The sequence below is a fragment of the Aedes albopictus genome, chromosome 2, assembly GCF_035046485.1.
Source record: "Aedes albopictus strain Foshan chromosome 2, AalbF5, whole genome shotgun sequence".
Lineage (NCBI taxonomy): Eukaryota > Metazoa > Arthropoda > Insecta > Diptera > Culicidae > Aedes > Aedes albopictus.
In genome coordinates, this window is record NC_085137.1 from 64,792,657 (window position 1) to 64,811,896 (window position 19,240).

The following is a 19,240-nucleotide window of genomic DNA, read 5'->3' on the forward strand; positions in this document are numbered from 1 at the left end:
TTTTGAGCATTTTTCATTTCTTGATTTTAATGGGTTAACATAATGTTTGTCTTACAATGGAACTTCTCACAAAACAATGTTCAAACCCTCTGCCGGAACGATTTCAGGGTGCATACTACACATATTATACATATATAGTAGTTTCTATACGAAATCTTCATTGCTTCAAAGATTCTGTAATTATATTAATGTACTAGATTCAGAAATCTAGTGCGAACTTTTGCCCCACAGCTACTGCGAACTTTTGCCCCACTGTAGAGGTTTTAACAATGTCCCTTTCTGCAAGAAGCACTAGTAGTTTATTGTTTATTCGAGTGCACCTCTCGAACTACTATGGAATAACGATTCTCCGACGTCAAGAGGTTATGAGATTTTTCTTCTTCTTGTTACTACAAATTCTTATTCCAACAGGTCCAAAAATTCTATCAAAACACCTCGAAACACATTTTTTTGCATAACTCTGCCAAACCATAACGAAATCAATCCAATTTTTATTGACGAGTAACTGACCTGATTATGTGTCAAACCCATACAGATTTGTTTGGGTTCTTAACTTGTGCTCAGAAAAAGACCCACTGCGAACTTTTGCCCCGTGCGAACTTTTGCCCCGCATTACTCTACAGAAAAATCTGCAGAAAATCAATTGAGTTATTGTTAAATGATGATGAAAGAGGATCCAAAAATCCTCTGTTTTAGGAAAAACATATTTGAATCTCCAAAAAGCATCGAGTTGATTTGAAGTAGAAAATAGCATCCGAGGCCTATCAGAATCGTACACACAAAGCAATATCTGCCAAATTAGTTCTCTCGGAGGAAGGTATCTGACCTTTAATTTGCTCGCCTAATTTCCGGTAAATTCTACATCGATTGGTGCTGCTGATGCTGTTTCGTTCGATTTTTCAATTTTATTTTGACGATGCTTCTGCTTCTGCTATGTATCGATGATGATCGATCCATCCGTTGTTGTTCAGCTGCCAGAAGTATAATTCCAACATGCTCGGCGTCCGTCGTTTCCCCATCTATTTTTCTCGCATCTCATTGGCGTAGCTAGAGGTGAGAGACCAGGGGACACTTCCCTCCAGTAATTAAATAGGGACTTAAGACACACTAAAAAAAACTGATTTAAGATTACAAATTGTGACCTTTTTTAATTTGCTTCAACACATCATTTTAGACAGTTTACATTCTTACGTTGAAGGCGAAAGTTTCTGCTTTCCTAAAGAATGATTTCAGTAATTTCTTTCGAACTCGAGGAAAAATTCTCAGCCAAATGTTTTAAAGGTTTTTTTCTGGAATTTAGGCTGACACAAATTTCGATTTTCTCTAATGTCACCCCCCCCCCCCCCTCGCAAAATTTTGGTCGGAATTCGACATTGTGAGGGGGGAAACAAATAAATTATTCAAAAATTCAAAAATTTTGAACTGAAATTAGAGTTGTCGAGAAAATTTCTTAACAAATCCGATGAGTTTTACGATTTTGCCTAATTGTTTGGGTACTTTTTCATCAAATACATTTATTATTTATTATCCCCCCCTTTGACGAGTCAACGAGCAAAGTGACAAAAGAAGAAAATGAGATTCGTTCCGGCCTTATTTGAAAATTTATTAAGTATTTCTTTCAAAATATCTTTTGTAGTTCCTTCAGAAAAAGCATTGAAGATTCCTTTGCCAATTCCTATTTAAATTCCTTAAGGCGAAACTGGAAGCATTTTTTCCTCTTTTTTTTTTTTTGGTTTTTGAGTTTTTATTAAATAACGAAGCAATATTTTCAAAATCGGTATTCTTACACATGTACACAGTTCGAAAAAAACCTGTAAAATTATGACGGATCGAATGTAACAAAAGGACCCCGTCATATATGATGGAAATTTATATGCGATCTTAAAATTACATTGCAGATATCTGTTCTTCTTCTTCTTCTTGGCGTAACGTCCCCACTGGGACAAAGCCTGCTTCTCAGCTTAGTGTTCTATGAGCACTTCCACAGTTTTTAACTGAGAGCTTCCTCTGCCAATGACCATTTTGCATGTGTATATCGTGTGGCAGGCACGAAGATACTCTATGCCCAAGGAAGTCAAGGAAAAGCAGATATCTGTTACAAAATATAAAGAAAAAATGAACTGTTGAACTCGGAACGCACGCCCGAGCTTTATCGGCTATCTCAGCTTGTTGAAGAGCAGACAGTCAAAGTTAAACTGCTTCCACCATAATACACGCATTCCCAAGATGCTCCGGCTGCTGCAGAGAGTACTGAGAGAGACAACGGGGAAACCGCCACAGCTGCGAGCAGCCGTTCGTTTAGCTGATGACGGAGAGTGGCTGGCATGATTTATTCTTCATTACACCAACAAGGCTAGCCATGAAAATGTTTGACACTTCTGAAGTCATTTTGACAGATCACACACATGCATGAAAAAGACGGATCATGTATTCTACTTTATCGATCTTGTTGCCATCTTCTTCATGCTCATGTTACATCTGTCAAAATGACCTGTGAATTGTCAGTCATTTTGAGGTTAGGTTTGTTGGTGTAATAAAGAATAGCAGACGCATGTAAATTTAAAGCGAATATGCTTTAAAATCTGTAAACAAACCGTCTGACCAGCAGCGGGCTGCTCGGCTGACGTTAAATGTTGGTGATTTACATTTTTCTGCCGCAAATTTCAGTTGATCTTCAATTTACGTGCTGCTTAGCTTTTATATTTTTTTGCTGTGTAGAGTATGGATCAAGGTATCTTCTGTTTTTTTTTTTGTGATGGAAATTTTTTTTCCATTTTTGCAGAAACAATTTTTTTGTGAAATTTTGTTCAAAAATGGTTTTTGCAAAAACGAAAAACATTTTCCACCTCAAAAAAATTCAGAAGATATCTCGATCCATACTCTACATGTGTACCAAAACCGATTTTGAAAATATTGCTTCGTTATTTAATAAAAAATCAAAAAACCAATAAGTGAGGAAATGCTTTCAGTTTCGCCTTGAGGAGGAGTCCTTTAGCAACGCCTTTAGAAAAGGCTCTGGCATTGTTTTAGAAAAACCGTTCGGATGTTTTTTTTTTCTAATTTATCGTATAATTCTTGTGGGAATCCTTTCCAAAATAACTTCAGCATATTCTTTTGGAGGTCGACAAGAAATTTCTTCGTGAATTCTTGCGAAAATTTCTATTGACATTAGTATTTTACGACTGGAAACTTGATGGAAATGGGGATGGCTTTCTCAGTCTTCGAATCAAGAACGATTTTTATCTACATTTCCGTCGTTTCGGCCTAAGGATTTGACATTTGAAAAAGGCATTTCTGCGACAAATCCATTGGAATATTTTTCCGATATTCCCTCATCCTTTCGGCAATTTATTTAAACATTTCTTCGGCAACTTCAAAGGAAACTTGGTCGGCTATTCCACAATGGTCAGAATCAACGTTTGAGCGGGATGAAACTTTATATCTCTGTTATCTTTAATTTTAGAAGTTAGGTGCCTTGAAAAATGTTTTTTGCAATTGTTTGCTGCATCTTTTTCCATTTTTTTTATTGGGGTGGTCCACGTCTTAGTTCAAATCTGGAATAAAACTTTTTAATTTGGAAACAAAAATGAACGTAATTTAAAATTAGAATAAATCTACTTCAAAAATCCCCATAAAATGAGCATGAGCATAGATGACCACACGTGATTGACCAAAGTAATCGAAATTGCACAAGGAACCAATGAATAGGGATTGGGTCTAGCTTACTATTCTCAGTGTGCACAGTTCGAGAGCTCTCAATTATAGTAAGGTCAATAACGGCGCCGGCCACGTCCTTGCGGTCATCGAGAATGGGAGGGAATGTTAGTGAAACAAACGTTGTTATAAAGACCGCGAATCGCTGCATCTCCACGTTTGTCTCAGGAAGGGATTTTTGTTAGTAGGGTAGGGTACATTGTCAATCTTGGAGTCCCCTATGGTTGGTGATGTAATTTGACAATGGATTAATAAACACTAACTTTCGCGCACAATCGTCCACTTTTCTATACGAAAACATATCTAATAAAAGAAATCTTGTCGCGCGTCTCAACCCCATCAGGGAGTAGAAACTTTAAGCCCATTCCACGCAGGAATCAACTGAACGCAACAAAGGACACATCAATAAACCAAACCATATAAATTCACAACATGTTACAACATACATACTAAACACCCGCGCATCTAATGTTTTCGTTTTCGCGCGAGATAATTACGAACGCGGACGTTTATGCTGCGATACTCACTCCATACAGGAGCGATGCATGCACAGCAAAGAACAACACGATACTCTCGACCATTTTTCCTCACTTAAGGACAAACGTCTTGAAATCCCGTTTCAATAGTGCATCAGAACTTCAGACGCACAAATCTCAATAAGCAAGCTTCAAACAACAGTGCATTTTATTATTCTGTTCTTTTTTTTTTTTATTCTTAATCACTTAACCTAATTTACAGCTCTATTGTCCACTGGGGCACTACGTGAGCAATTTCAATTGACAGCTGCACTTACATTTTGTACAGCGCCTAGATTCTATTCTACTTTATCGATTTGGTTGCCTTTCTGCTGCTTTCACTTTTTCTACTTTATACCTAGTAGAATGATGAGCACACGGATGAAGATGGATGGCCGTTGTTCCTTTCCAGTCCGATTGGGGGTCCATTATGAGTAGCAGTTCACCGATGTCCAGGTATGCGGGTCCGTTTGAGCCATGGGGCTCAGAAGAGGGTCAGTGTCAGTTGCTCTCGGGGGAAGAGCAACTGACGAAAAATTGCAAGTGCCGGGGCTGGGAATCAAACCCATGACCATCCGCATATGAAGCGAACGTGTGACCAACTACGCCACGGGCCCACCTTATTCTGTTCTTGCTCACTTGAAATAAGCTTAAAATAAGAAGATCAAGTGAGGGGCCCAGAATCAAAGGGGTGTAAGTGACCATTTTATCGATTTTGAGCTAAGCATATTAAAAAATTCTTCAGATTTCAAGCTTTCAGAAACCTTTTTAAAAATGTTTTTGCGATGATTAGAAAAAATACAATAAATCGGAGAAAATTGGGTCAATTTTGACACTCCATACATTTTGTATGGGATGAAAAATTGTTGAAAAACTTTAAACCTCATTTACTCGAAAGTGGGTTTCTGTCACTTACACCCCTTTGCTTCTAACCCCCTCAAGTGCACTAGTTTTGTTTACGAAGAGATTTGTGCGCTCGAAATCTTGAGTAGGTGCCGAAGTCGGTCATTTTGGGATTCTAACAAGTCTGTCCAAGAAAATCTTATCGCGCGTCTCCACCACAATATGAAGTAGAAGTCTTTAGTTCAATCCGCACAGGAATGAACTGAACGCGACGCTTAGAGTTATATTTATTTATTTCATCTTCGACCTGATAGGTCGCACAGACTATTTTAACTAACTAACAAATGTTTACAAAACCAAACGATAACGTACAAGAAAAAACAAGAAGCAACAACATACAATAACATTATACATTTTTCCCTACACAGTTTACGACAAATTTGTAAAAAAAACTGTAATTACAGTGAATGTTGAGTTGTTCGGTTTGAAGGCCATCATACTGATCCAGATAAGTCACAGAATTCACGACATCGTACTCCGCTTGGCCAATTTGAAGCTCTGAATGCTGAATCTCGAAACTTTGTGTCGACAGTCACTTTGAAGGATATGAAGTTGATCGTTGAGATGTCTCTCCATGATGGTGCCAAACATTTCACGTGCAATACATCATTAGCCCGGCAATTTATTAAAGAATGTATCGTAGGATCATGATTCACTTTGGTCATAACTTTTTGATTTTGGATCATGCCGTGAAGACTTTCGCGCTATTGTTAGCTTCTAGCGGAAAGCAAACAACGGATCATTCACGTCAGACAATCGATCAATGTTTCTTCTCAAAACTCAAGTCTGCAAAAAAAAAAAGAGTCAGCGCCGTTACTTGAAGTGACGGACTATACAAAGTGTGCTTTAGAGAATACAAAATAAAGTCTACGACGTAGATTTTACAACGAACATTCACAATAAAATAATAGCATGAAACGATCTCACCCATTTATGTGTCTCCATCGCTGGTTGGCTGTGTATCTCGACGTCGAACTAATCACAAAGGCAAGCGAGCACTAATTTGGATGATTAGCTGCAAAGCTACCGCACAACTCCGATCTTTAGCTACCGCACGACCGAACCACCCCTAACGGAACTTATTTCGGTTCTAACACACGCGTGCCATAAACTAGCTGTATATGTAATGTATCCTTACATTTGCATCTACGCGAATGCTTTTAAATCGCGACTTCGATTTGTGCCGCGAAACTTTTTCGGCTTTCAGTATTTGAAGCGTTTCCCGGTACAAACTTCCAGCAGTCGAAAGCATCCAAGACTTCGATTTGGTACTCCCTGAAGGCACCACCAGCTTATAATGATAAAATGCGGAAATAAAGAACACACGCGCGCCGACTGGGTGGCTTTACTGCAACTCTGGCTTTACGAAGCTGGCGCGCGAGGCTGTGCTGCTGTCGAACTACCGCACACTACTGAATGCTGGGCGTTCCGTTGTCGGAGCCCAGCAGAGAGAAGAAAAAAAATCACTAAAATCAAGCAAAACCAGCGCACACTACTCTCTACTGCAACAATCCCCTTAAAAAAAAAACGAAAAATAACATATAACTCGCACAATTTCGAAGATAGGGTCACACTATTTTTGGTCAAATGGCAGGTTTCTACCAAACCTACAACTTTCCCATGCACGACTTTTTTTGTAAAAAATTAACCAAAAGCTTAAAATTGTAAATTGTAAATGAAGGGGTACTTGCATTTTTTTTAGAAAATCAGAATGATTATATTCTTAAAAAAATAAATTATCAATATCTGCTTTTGTTTTGCGTTTTACAAAAAAGTCGGGTATGGAAAACTTGTATGTATGCTTGAAACCTACAATTTCACCAAAGACAGTATGACCCTATCTTTAAAATTGTGTGAGTTATATGTTGTTTTTAATATATTTTTATATATATTTTTTGAAGGGATTTTGGAAATCGATTTATTCTATTCTAATTTAAAAAAAATAACGTTTTTGTAATTTTTGCTCCAAATTTGGCTTTATGTATGACCTTTCAAATATAATCTAAATAACTTATTTTCTATCGTAACTACTCAATAGGATATAGGTTTTTTCGATGTAGTTTTTTTAGTCAAAATTGTTCATAACATGTGAATGACAGGACCTCGAAACATGCAATAATGTTCAGAACATATACATATGCGTTATCACTCGCTCTTCAAATGTCCTCGGAAAAATCAAACAAAAAAGTTATTGTTAAAATCCCGTTTTATGAGAGACCACCCCAAGTCAAAACTAAGAAATAACCTACTTTGAACGTCTAGCTTAAGAGCTAGACATCATGTGTCTTCATTTTTTTTTTCAAATCACATCTACAACTTTGCTGAAAAGATATTTCACATATGACATTAAATTAAAAAGTTTTGTTCTGATTTGATCTAAGTCGTAGACCTACCAAACTATTGCAAATAACTTTATTAAAGACACCAAGCGTCTAAAAATAACGGTAACAGAGATTGCAAGTTTTTTTTTGCTGCAAAAAACGTTAATTCGGTGCATTACATTGGGAATTTTCCATACAGTTTTATGAAAATTTTTTCGATTTTTTACCATAGTAGTTTTTTATAAAAAAATCATTTGAAAATTAATATAGCCATTTCTAGATACGCACTTGGCAATCGCAATTTTTATAAATTACTTTTGAAGTGACTTTGTTCAAAAATTCCTTCAGCAACTCCAATTGGTATTTCGTTAATTCCAAAGAAATTTATGAGAAACATCTATATTAATGATCGAAAGTACTTACAAAAAAAATTGCGAAAGAACAAAAAAAAAGAAACTTTTTTGAAAATGTCCAAAAAGATGGCAAAAAGACTTTTTATTTTTTTATGAAATTTCGGGAAAAAAGTATAAAATGAAGTATTGAAAAATATAGGTAGAAATTTTGTTGATAAGTTTTTGAATTCATCTGCGATAGAATTTAACTTTGAAATTGAATTTGTAAAAAAAAAATTTTGAGAGAATTGCCGGAGTAGTTTTTGAAAGAATAAAATTAATAACCATAAAGTACAGAAGAATTCAAAAGGAATTTCATTTAAATTTTCATAAAAGCTGGCATAAGTTAAAATCCACGAATAAAAAGAAAGTTAAAGAAGAAAACAATTGAGCTTCTATGATTTTTATTCATATTTTTAGAGCTTCAGGGTCTCCAGTTAGCCTAGTGGTTTAGACTATGGATCGCCAATCCGGAGACGGCGGGTTCGATTCCCGTTCCGGCCGAGAAAATTTTCTCGACTTCCTGGGCATAGTGTATCATTGTACTTGCCTCACAATATACAAATTCATGCAATGGCAGGCAAAGAAAGCCCTTCAAGTAATAACTGTGGAAGTGCTTAAAGAACAAAAATGATGGCTTAAAGCTGCCAAAATGATCATCAGAAATATTTCCTTCAGGCCATTCTTTCTGTCAGATACTTTTCTTGCGAATGAAAGGCTATTCTTCCAAGTAATAATAATACAAAGAACAGTGACATGATCTTTTAAATTAATCTTTCCGTTTTTGGCCAAATGATGCGGATCCTCAGAAAAAAAAACAATTTTTCTGTATTATTCATAATTTGAACATTTCTCAGGTGAATATATAATTCATTTCTTTTTCCTTTTGCAATTCCTTCGGAAATAGATTGGAAAACTCCTCAGCCAATTCCTTTGGAAATTCCTCAAGTTTTTCCTTGAAAAATTTCGTTAGCAATTTTTATGGCAATTGTTCTGGCAATGTCTACGAAAAACCGTTCAAAAATTCGATATTCCTTCAGAAATTTCTTTACGAACTCTCAAAGACATTCTTACAGCAAGTTCTTTGGGAATTTCTTTGACAAATTTTCGGATTTTTTCTACAACAGTTCCTATAAAAAATCTTTAAGAAATTGAAATGGCAACTCCCTTTTTCCGATTCTTTCGAATATTTTCTTGTAATACTTAATGCTCTCTGAAAAAGATTTGTTTAATAATTTCTTCAGTAACTCTAATCTGGAATTTCTGAATTCCGAAGAAAGTGGATGAGAAATATCCAAATGAGTAACTGAAGGAATTCACAAAGAATATTGCGAATCCCGAACATAGCTGTGTTGGAAATTTCAAAACAGATGGCGGATAGAATTTCTAGTTAAAATGCCGTAAGCAACTTTAAGACATTTTAGAAAAAAAAGAAATAACTATTCATGGATTAAACAATAAACGGTCGAAATTTATAAAAATAACTTTTGAAGAAATTCCCGAAAGACACGCTGTGTTTATTTTATTAGAATTATAAAAGCAATTCACAAAACAATTTTGTAAGAAATCCAAACAATTTTCCAATAAAAAAAATATAAATACACCTTTTTGTAAAAGCTCTTTGTTAAAGAATTGCTTGTATAACTTTTGGAAGAACTTTGGCAAAGCATATTTATTTAAGTTATCTGAGGTAAGAAATGCATTTCAAAAAGGTTACTGTAACAAAATTAAAAAACAAAATATGAAACATTTTGGCCAAGCTCTTATAAGACATTTATTAAAAACTTTTCGGATGTATGTTTCTTCTACATTTTTTCAAGTAGGGGTAAAAAAACTGTCAGATTTAACATGATTTTTTTTCGAAACTATCGGCAGAAATAAAACCTCAATTCCCTCATTAATAATTGTTTGATACATTAAGGCTGACACAAATTTTGATTTTCTCTTATGTCAACGCCCCCTCGGAAAATTTTGGTCGAAATTCAACATTTTGAGGGGGACACTAATAAATTATTCAAGAAATTTAAAAATTTTAAGGTGAAATTAGAGTTGCACAGAAAATTTCTAAATAAATCCGATGAGTTTATAGATTTTGCCGAATTGTCTGGGTATTTCTGCATCAAATACATTTATTATTTATTGTCCTCCCCCTTAGCGAGCCAAGGAGTATTGTGACAAAAGAAGAAAATGAGATTTGTTCCGGCCTAATTTGAAACATACATATGTTAGTTTAGCTATACCGACTCAGGCCCAGGCCACTCCTTGCCTCCTCTTGCAACATCCCAGCTACGCCTATTCTCGCTCGCCCCACTGGATTACATTGCTCTCGTTTCTCGCGATGTACATTCATAATTCAATTCTTGGATTCCACGTGAGAGAACGCAAACGCAAAACGGGCGTACCGAATGGAATTTAATTCCATCCGATATGTCCGGGCCACGTGATCCACGCTCCACACAGTCAAGATGTCGATTGCTATCCCTCGTTGCCCTCCATTGACTCTCATGGTTATCTCGAATTTAAATGGTCGTCATCTATCTTTGCGGGACCGGGAACTAGAGCTGTAAGGTGAGATTAAAAGTTCAAACCCACCCAATTTGATCAATCAGCTGTGGTTTCCTGTGCTCTGTGGATATCCGAACTTTTTTTTTTTTGAGGTCAATCAACCACTTGAGGTTTGATCTGCACCTGAACTCTCTACACCCGCCCCTCATGTTTTGATCTCAGTTTCATCATACCGAATTATGATCGATCAGCGGAAGGTTTACCTGTGGTTTAATTTTTTTTCTCTTCTTTTCCCTTTGCAGGTGATTTCATCATTTTCGACAACGACGACGACGGAGCAGACTTCGGTGCAAGATGCCTCAAGGGCTCGCGAGTAAAGTGTTAGTTTGTAAGATTATCGACAGCCGTTAGTGTCGGTTTGCTGTGGGTGAACCAAGTGAATGAATATCTAGAATCGAATTAGAATAAGGGAAAAGGAAAATTAGTGTAAGTGTACAGGTGCAAGACACCAGAAAAATGTGGTATCTCGGGTCCGCCGGCAAAATGCGGCGACCGAGCTGTCCGGCCACGGTCGAAAATCGGCCGACCACAGCGCAACGCAGCCATCGATCTAAATTATTCAGTGTTTCAATGTTAGCCATCGTATTAGTGTTAGTGTTTAACCTTAATGTTGTCCTAGTATCGTGTAAGCACCATCGCCATCATAGCTCGAGCAGCGAAGAGTTTAAGTTCGATCCGGCGAACAACTTCGTTAGCATAGTGCTACCCCATGATACATATCCCGGCTACAGCATTCAGAAGTTCACCGCAAACTTCACCAGTCCAAATTCTCCATTTTCGTCGATCTCGACCTACTCGTCGAAGCCGCTCAACTATCGGCTGCTCGAGACCGATTATTCCAAATACTTCACCGTCCTGGACGACGGTATGGTCATGACGACCTCGGATCTCTCCCCGCTAGTCAATCGACCGGTGAAACTGGTCGTCCTGGAGGAGACCCCGAACTCCACTGCCACACACCAGCTACAGTTGTACATCATGAATCGCAAAGACATGCTACACTTCCCCAGTACTCTCGGTGAAACGGTCGGTGAATTACTCGAAAACAAGAACGCCGGTACGCGAGTTCGTGAACTTCCGCTTCTACAGGCAAATTCCGCGCGCGGTGCCAAATCGGTTATCTACTCGATCGCTAACGGGAACCACGGTCACGAGTTTGCACTGGAGGATAGTAGCAACGGGGAGATCCATCGCACCGTTCGCATCGACGACACCCGAAAGCACGGTGTTTGGCTCGTATCCAACAAACCCCTGGATCGCGAGTCCCAAGACGAGTATACGATTGTGGTCGAAGCCACAGACCCCAAGAAAATCAACAAAGCTCAAGTTAAGTTACAGGTTAAAATCCTCGACGTCAACGACAACCACCCGGTCTTCACCAAACCTGACTACCGCTTCACTGTGAACGGCGTCAAGAGCACCAACAACTACGGCAACGAGACAATCTCCTGGGAACGATTTACCCGCGTCGGTAAAGTAGAAGCCAAGGACGCTGACGGGGACAAAATCGCATACCGCCTCACTAACCCCAGTAACACGGTCGTCATAGTCCCTCAAACTGGTGAACTTCTGCTGGCCGGCGAACCGGATATGTCCGAGCTGTTCATCGACGTGGAAGCGCACGACATCCGCTCTCCAAGTCTCAAAAGTGAAAAACCTGCTCGGGTCCTCATAGAATTCGTCGCTCCGGATCCCATCCCGGTGGTAATGCAGCACATGGCCCACGAGTACCAGCACTCGCACCGTCGCGATAAACGTCGCGTAACACGAGCCGTTCGGCCCACCAAGCGGATCGAGTTTACCGAAGCCGATGGGGACACCGAGGGCCGGAATGTGTTCCAGCTGGAGAAGGAAACCGATAAGGAAACGTTTAAAATTCGCGATGAGAATCCGTGGGTTACGGTGGAAACCAATGGGGCCGTGCGGGTCAAGAAGAAGTGGGACTACGAGGAGCTCGGGCCGGAGAAAACGATCGACTTCTGGGTGATCATCAGCAATCAGGGCAATGGAGGTGAGTGTTTTATTTTATTCCTAAGAAGTGCAAGTCTCAAACAAAAACTGCCATTCCACTTCACCTTCCCATTCAATTGCGCGGAAATTATTCATACTTTGAGTTCAATTATTTATGACCCTCCATTCCGCAAGGCATTTACTGCCATCGCCTGTTCTGCGAAATCCGCAATCGGTTACCCACCACCCGAAAAACATTTTATAGAATTCCACCAGCATGGCATTGCCACCGCATACTTTCAGTCGTACTATTTCCTGCGTCGCATCGGCGTCCGTGCGTTTTGCGTTCCACTCTCGCTGCGGTTGTGGCCCACTTTCGATTGGATGCCTTTATTGCTCCTGGAACCATGTTTTACATAAAGTTTAATAGCCTGATGGTCTGGTTCTGGTAGCACTCCAGGAGGGAATGGGCAAAACTACCGAGCGCGAAGCAAGCGATTTATTACTTTGGACAGTTTTTTTCTACCGAAAAAAGAGGAGAGGACATTCCAGTCAACCGACCGACCAAAATCGGGAACATGTTCTCGGGATCTGGATTGCGCTATAAGTTGCGGATTTTACGTCCGGAATGATGAGAGCATGTGTCACTTCGGAAGCGATTTTCGCGGACAGTAAAATGTCAACGGCATGCCTACAAACTCGTGATGAGCGAAATGCGAGGACAGATTTATTGCACCGTTGATGGGCGCCACTTCATGTTTTCCGGGGTCCTCAATGTACGACGACGACGACGAACGGTCGGACGCAAAGTGCAATGTTTTACGAGTTGTGTGCCAAATGTTTACGATATAGTGTGATGTCTCGTTTTTGGGAGTTTGAACCCGCCGCGCTCCGGCAACGAGTTTCAAGTGGTTGTTTGTTCTGGAAATCCTTCCAGCGAAAACATACTTCCATCGAAATGGGAGCATGTTCGATATAAAATGTCATGATAAAACCTTTGACGGATCATCATCGTTGAGCATTTTTTTTGTCCGTTGATCTGAACGCAACGATGAAGTTTTCTCACACGAGTCGATGCACTTCCAACGAGCGTAGCGTCTAGCCAGGCAACGTGGACCGAGGCACACCACATTTGTTCTTTTCTATCAAAAGGGCTCCAGATGTTGGCAGTAGTGTGTAGAACAACAAAACCACGGCAGATGAAATACTGGAGTGAGATATTTTCTTGGGAAACTATGTTTGTGTTACATTCTGGTTAGAATAATAACATAACTTGCTTCAACGAAATCTGAAAGGCCCCATTTGCATTCCCTCTCTGAGCAATATCCCATAGACAGGGTAAGTGCACCAATAGTACTGAAAAGCTATTTTTTGTAATTCCACTATCTTGATTTATTAAACATCTATTAAACAGAGGAAGACAACATGGAGGTTGATAAAAAAAATGCCACGTCAGTACCATTAAAAGTTGTCAACAATATTAAAGTACCACGTATAGTGACAACAACGCATAATAATTACATGGTATGTGTGGTTTTTATCTTATTCCCGTCTAATTAAGCATCGATCAACAATGGTCGAGTTTAATCTTACACCTTGCCTAATGTCTCATGGCCAATTTGGTATTCTTCCATATCAGATAAAAAGTAATGTGAAAGAACTATAATTTCCTTAAAATGATAAGACTGAATAGCTGTCTCTCGAATTCTGTTTCCGTCTAGTCAACGTCTGTTTCTGGCACAACTTGAATTCAATTCTCGGCATATCTTCTACGTGAAACTATGGTACAACGGATGATCAAAAATCCTCCATAGACGATGACAACTTGTTGTTCATATTTTACCGACTAGGAAAATGTGTTTTATTTAATTAATTAATTCGGCAGCAGTTAGGAGGTGAACCAGCTTGTGGCTGAAAGCCTTACTAATAAAGAAATAATAATTCAACAGCAGTGAAATTCAAATGTGAAGTGCCACAGAGCTTTTGTGGGTAGTGACTTGAAGGTTGGTTCAAAAACTGAATCTGACGAAGTGAAAATTGAATTGTGATGAAGAACAGTTCGGCTAGCTGCTGCTTTGGTGCAGTAGATGTATGAGAAATTAGATCGCTAATGGCACTGTAGCCAGTAAAATAATGTATTTTATTTCATACCTCAGTTGTATTTATCCATCATTTTAGAATACAGATGTTGTTGTGGATCTCTTGTTTTGGTTGTAAAAACTGGTTTGACACTTTTAGGACCGGTACTGACGCTGTAAAGGCGTAGCAAACTAGATGTTGGTCACACGAATACTCGCGACATTGACATTTTGTGGCTAATTTTTCTACTTTTGGTGCGGTTGCCTTCGTCGTACGCAAAACGATAAAAAATTTCATCTCGTAAGTGGATAGAAATTGGAACGCGAAATTTCGTGTAATGATTATCTTTCCAGTGCTATAGAGGCTTATTGATTATCTACATCTTTTTTCATCTGATGAGCCATTGGCATAGATGGGTTGGAATATCTATCATTGTTTGGTATCTCCCGTTTGATATGACGGGAATTAGCGCATATGACGAAGTAAACTAACTAACTATACTAACTTATGTCTTGCAATCCTGCTTCAAAAGTATTTAGACAAACTGAATAGAATGCCTTGAGCCGTACAACTGGAGAAAATCGGATCAAATTGTACTAAATTGTGTATCAACCTTGGATGTCCTGCTGCTTTGGAGGCGTAATTCAGAGGATCGCCGAACGCTGCTTCTCCGTGACCATTACTTGAGGGTGAACAACGAATATAAGAACACTAGCAGGCACTGTTTTAGAAGATATCAGCAACACATCGAACGAAAACTGAAGTCGAAACCCAAAGCGTTCTGGCGATATGTGAATTAACAACGAAAGGAGTCCGCGTTGCCTTCCACAATGATGTTTGAAGGTCGAGTGGCCTCTGATAGAAACGATGTGTGTCGTCTTTTCGCCAGTAAATTTGCTTGTGTGTTCAGCGAGGAGGTTCTACTCGAAGAGCATGTAGCGCTGGCCGCTACCCAGCCAACCAGTATTCGTATAAGATGTTGCATAAGATGATAAAGTGGAGGCCATATGCGTGCATGCCTCCATTTAGGCGCATGTAAAATGTACGCATATCGCCTCCACTCTAACATTTTATGCAACATCTTATACAATCACTGGTTGACTGGGTAGTAATATTCCACTGAACGGTGATGTACTAACCTCGATTGGTGTTGACGATACAACGATTGTGAGAGCAGCCAGATAATTGAAATCATCGACCAATCCAGGGCCGACGGTATTCAATCATCTTTCCTAAAAACTTTCCTAATTTGACGAATTAGTCGACCCTATCGGGTTAGTGTTTTGTTGTCAATAATTACCGAGGAATATCATCTCTCTGCGCCATCTCGAAACTATTTGAGCTTATTGTTATGGAACCGCTGATGTCTCATTGCAAGCCGTACATCAGTGAAAATCAACATGGTTACATCTCGGGTAGATCCACTACCACCAATCTCTTGAACCTTACATCTCTCATTACGGACAGTATGGCTGAAGAAGCCCCAACAGATGTGGTCTATACGGATTTGTGCGCTACATTTGACAAGATTAATCATGCTGTGACGATCGCTAAACTTGAGAGACTTGGGATCGGCGGCCAGACACTACGCTGGCTCTACTCCTACCTCACAGAACGCTTACTGAAGGTTGGACTTGATGGGCATATCTCGCAAACTTTCAAGGCTACTTCTGGAATGCCTCAAGGAAGTTATCTGGGTCCCCTAATTTTCCTGATGTATTTCAACGATGTCAACTACGTTATCAAAGGCGCACGATTAAGCTTCGCAGACGTTTTGAAAATGTTGCTGCGCATCCGTTCTATCTGTGATGCTATGATGCTTAAAGCCGATTTGAATGCCTTCGCGAATTGGTGCAGTTTGAACCGTATGGTAGTTAACCCTGAAAAAATGCACCGTTATTTCATTCTCTCGGAGAAAACAGCCAATCCTGTTTAACTATCAGTTACACGGGACAGAACACGAGCTGACCATGTGAAAGACTTAGGTGTAATTCTGGATGTTCAGCAGACTTTCAAACACCAATTGTCGTATATTATCGCGAAGGCTTCTAGGACTCTAGGATTCATCTTCCGTATTGCCAAGGACTTTACCGACGTCTACTGTCTTAAGTCACTATATTGCTCTCTCGTTCGTTCGACTCTAGAATATTGTTCCGCTGTCTGGCTTCCACACTATCAGAATGCCATAGAAAGGATTGAATCGGTTGAGCGTCGTTTCATCCATTTTGCACTTCGCAGGCTTCCCTGGCGTGACCCTCACCGATTGCCGAGCTATCATAGTAGATGTCGATTGATACACCTCGAAACGCTACAAACACGCAGAGATGTTAATAGGGATGCAAGGGAGAATAGATTGTCCTGCTATTCTTGCACTGATCGACAATAGTGCTGGCAGCAGAAGACTACGAGCTAATGCCATATTACGATTGCCGCTCCGACGAACTCTTTTTGGACAAAACAGCGCAATGATTGGCCTGCAACGCTGTTTTAACAGAGTAGCGTCAGGTTTTGACTTCCATCTTCCCAGGTAAACCATTCGTCGTAATTTTATCGAAGAACTCACCCCAGGATAGTGGAATGAATTGTATTGTAGTTGTTTTGTTTTGTTATACTTATTTTTTCACTGTTATATGACTGAGCTTTGTTGTTATTTTTAAGTAAAAACCATCATTGGGACAATAAGTCTGTTTATGTAATAATAATAAATAAATAAAGATGTAGCCCCGTAACGTGGGTAGATCACCTTATAATGGTGCGTTACGGTGTAAGATCTACCATAACAAATTCTGATCTTGTAGTTTTTTAGCTTTGTCAATTTAAATGCAAAAAAATTCCAAGATCATAATTTGTTCTACTTTTTTTTTTGTATTATGTTTTTTTATTGCTAATAAACCATTTGTTTCAGGAGGATTCAGGTAATTTTTGTCTATGTAAAGAGAGATTTATTTTCGAAAATTATGTAACTGTTGTGAGCCTATCACCTTTTAATACTATTTTCTATTTCAGATGTACAAGCGGGCAACCCTGCAGTCGGGACGACGAAACATCCTTCTTATTTTTTTAAGGGTCAAGATCGCCATATCATTCGGTGGCGGGTAGACCACGTTATCCGCGTCGTTTTTCTTCGAGCCGAGTGTCGTAATGTCGCAGGTGTGGACGCGTTTTTTTTTAGAAAAATTGATTTTTTTTTTCGGATTGCCAATCATGGTTTTTTTTACTCGTTTCACGCGATCTTGTTTTATTTATTTTTTTTAGATAAATTGAGATGTTTTTTGTTGTTGTGTAACGCGATTTTTTTTTAAAAATTTTTTTTTCTTTTATTTTGTTATTTTTCGAGTCACCAATTTTTTTTCCTTGCGTTTTAAACATTTATTGCAAAGTTCCGATGACCCTGGAGGGATCGGTTCTGCTTGTTCCTCGCACTGAGCCGAAACATACTTGTTTATACAATAAATAGAAAAAATATCTTTTGATTTTATTTTCTTCAACTCGTTTTACGTTTTTTTTTTTAATAAATTGAGATGTTTTTTTTTCGTTGTTTTCGCGTTTTTTTATATAATTGAGTTTTTTTTCCGGATCGCCAAATTTGTTTTTTTTTTTCACGCGTTTCAAACATTTACTGTGATGTTCCGATGACCCTGGAGGGATCGGTTCTGCTTGGGCCTCTTACTGAGCAGGAACATAATTATTTAAACAATAAATAGAAAAAAATCTCTTTTGATTGCCGGCTTTCAAAAGATTAAATTTTAACCAACTAAACAACCAATGCCGTGGGTCCATCGCCAGCTTTTCAGGCGAATCCTTGACCTACATAATACATCTCCCAACCACCCACTCCGTAGTACTTATGGGAGTGTCACTGAGTCGGAGGCCTCTTATATAAGTGCTACATCAACATTTCCTTCCCCTATCCCAAGTTACGGTAAAGATGGGCGTGGCCGGGAATAATGACATTTGTGCTTTTGGTATTCTTGTATAAGATTGGAGCGAAGTTAACTCCCCAGCCTTGTTCCGAAAAGCAATCCATGCAAGATTAGCAAAAGGTACATGAATGTTGTTAGTATCCAATCTACGAAGTATACCGTAACTACACTAACGCTAACGCTAACGCTAACGCTATAATAAATAAATAAAGATGTATGCGTTAAGTAGATAGATACTTGCTCCGTAGGCGGTGATTGCAATAATGTCATGTGGTTCTTGTAACATGTGTACCAGCACATCGGGAAACAGAATGTCTCTGGGCACTTGGACAGGCTTCAACTGAGGTGCTTTTGAGATTGATCCACCTTTGTTGGGGTTCGTTGTCTATCGGGCTCATCACTATCGGGCTTAACTTTCCAAGTGTGTTGGATGGAGATAGTGGAGAAAATATTTGTGGGCGCTTAACCTCAGAACAGAACACATTCATTGGTTGAAGATTAGATTGTTGTATTGACCATATGGAAACTAACGTGCTAGGGAACGTTTGAGCCAGCAAGAACCTTGAGCATTTGCTTCACGTCCTGGTGGCTAACGTTGCGAAGATTCATCTGAAGTCGAATTCCATTTGTGTTCTCGGCATTCACTGTGAGCGATCATGAATTGCAAGAGGTTCTTGGGTTTGATGAGGCTCTTTTTCATTTCAACTTCCGGAAACATGTGATCCACATCGAAGTTTTCCTGGGCGGTCAAGCTCTTAGGCGTTTTCGACAATGGAAATTTTGGAGTGACGTTCTGTTGATTCTGATGTTTCTGGAGCGGTAATTGTAGCTGTTACTTCACCCAAGACTGGAACGTAAAGAGTGGGTAGGCGGTCGCC

At 39.2% G+C, this 19,240-nt stretch overlaps 1 protein-coding gene across 1 annotated transcript in view; it reads left to right on the forward strand.

Moving 5' to 3' along the window:
• Window positions 1-19,240, forward strand: part of LOC109419307 (neural-cadherin) — a 363,889-nt gene that overhangs the window by 75,201 nt on the left and 269,448 nt on the right. The window contains 1 exon segment of the mRNA XM_029871312.2: window positions 10,653-12,421. Coding sequence (XP_029727172.2) covers window positions 10,867-12,421 — 1,555 coding nt within the window. The 5' untranslated portion in view covers window positions 10,653-10,866.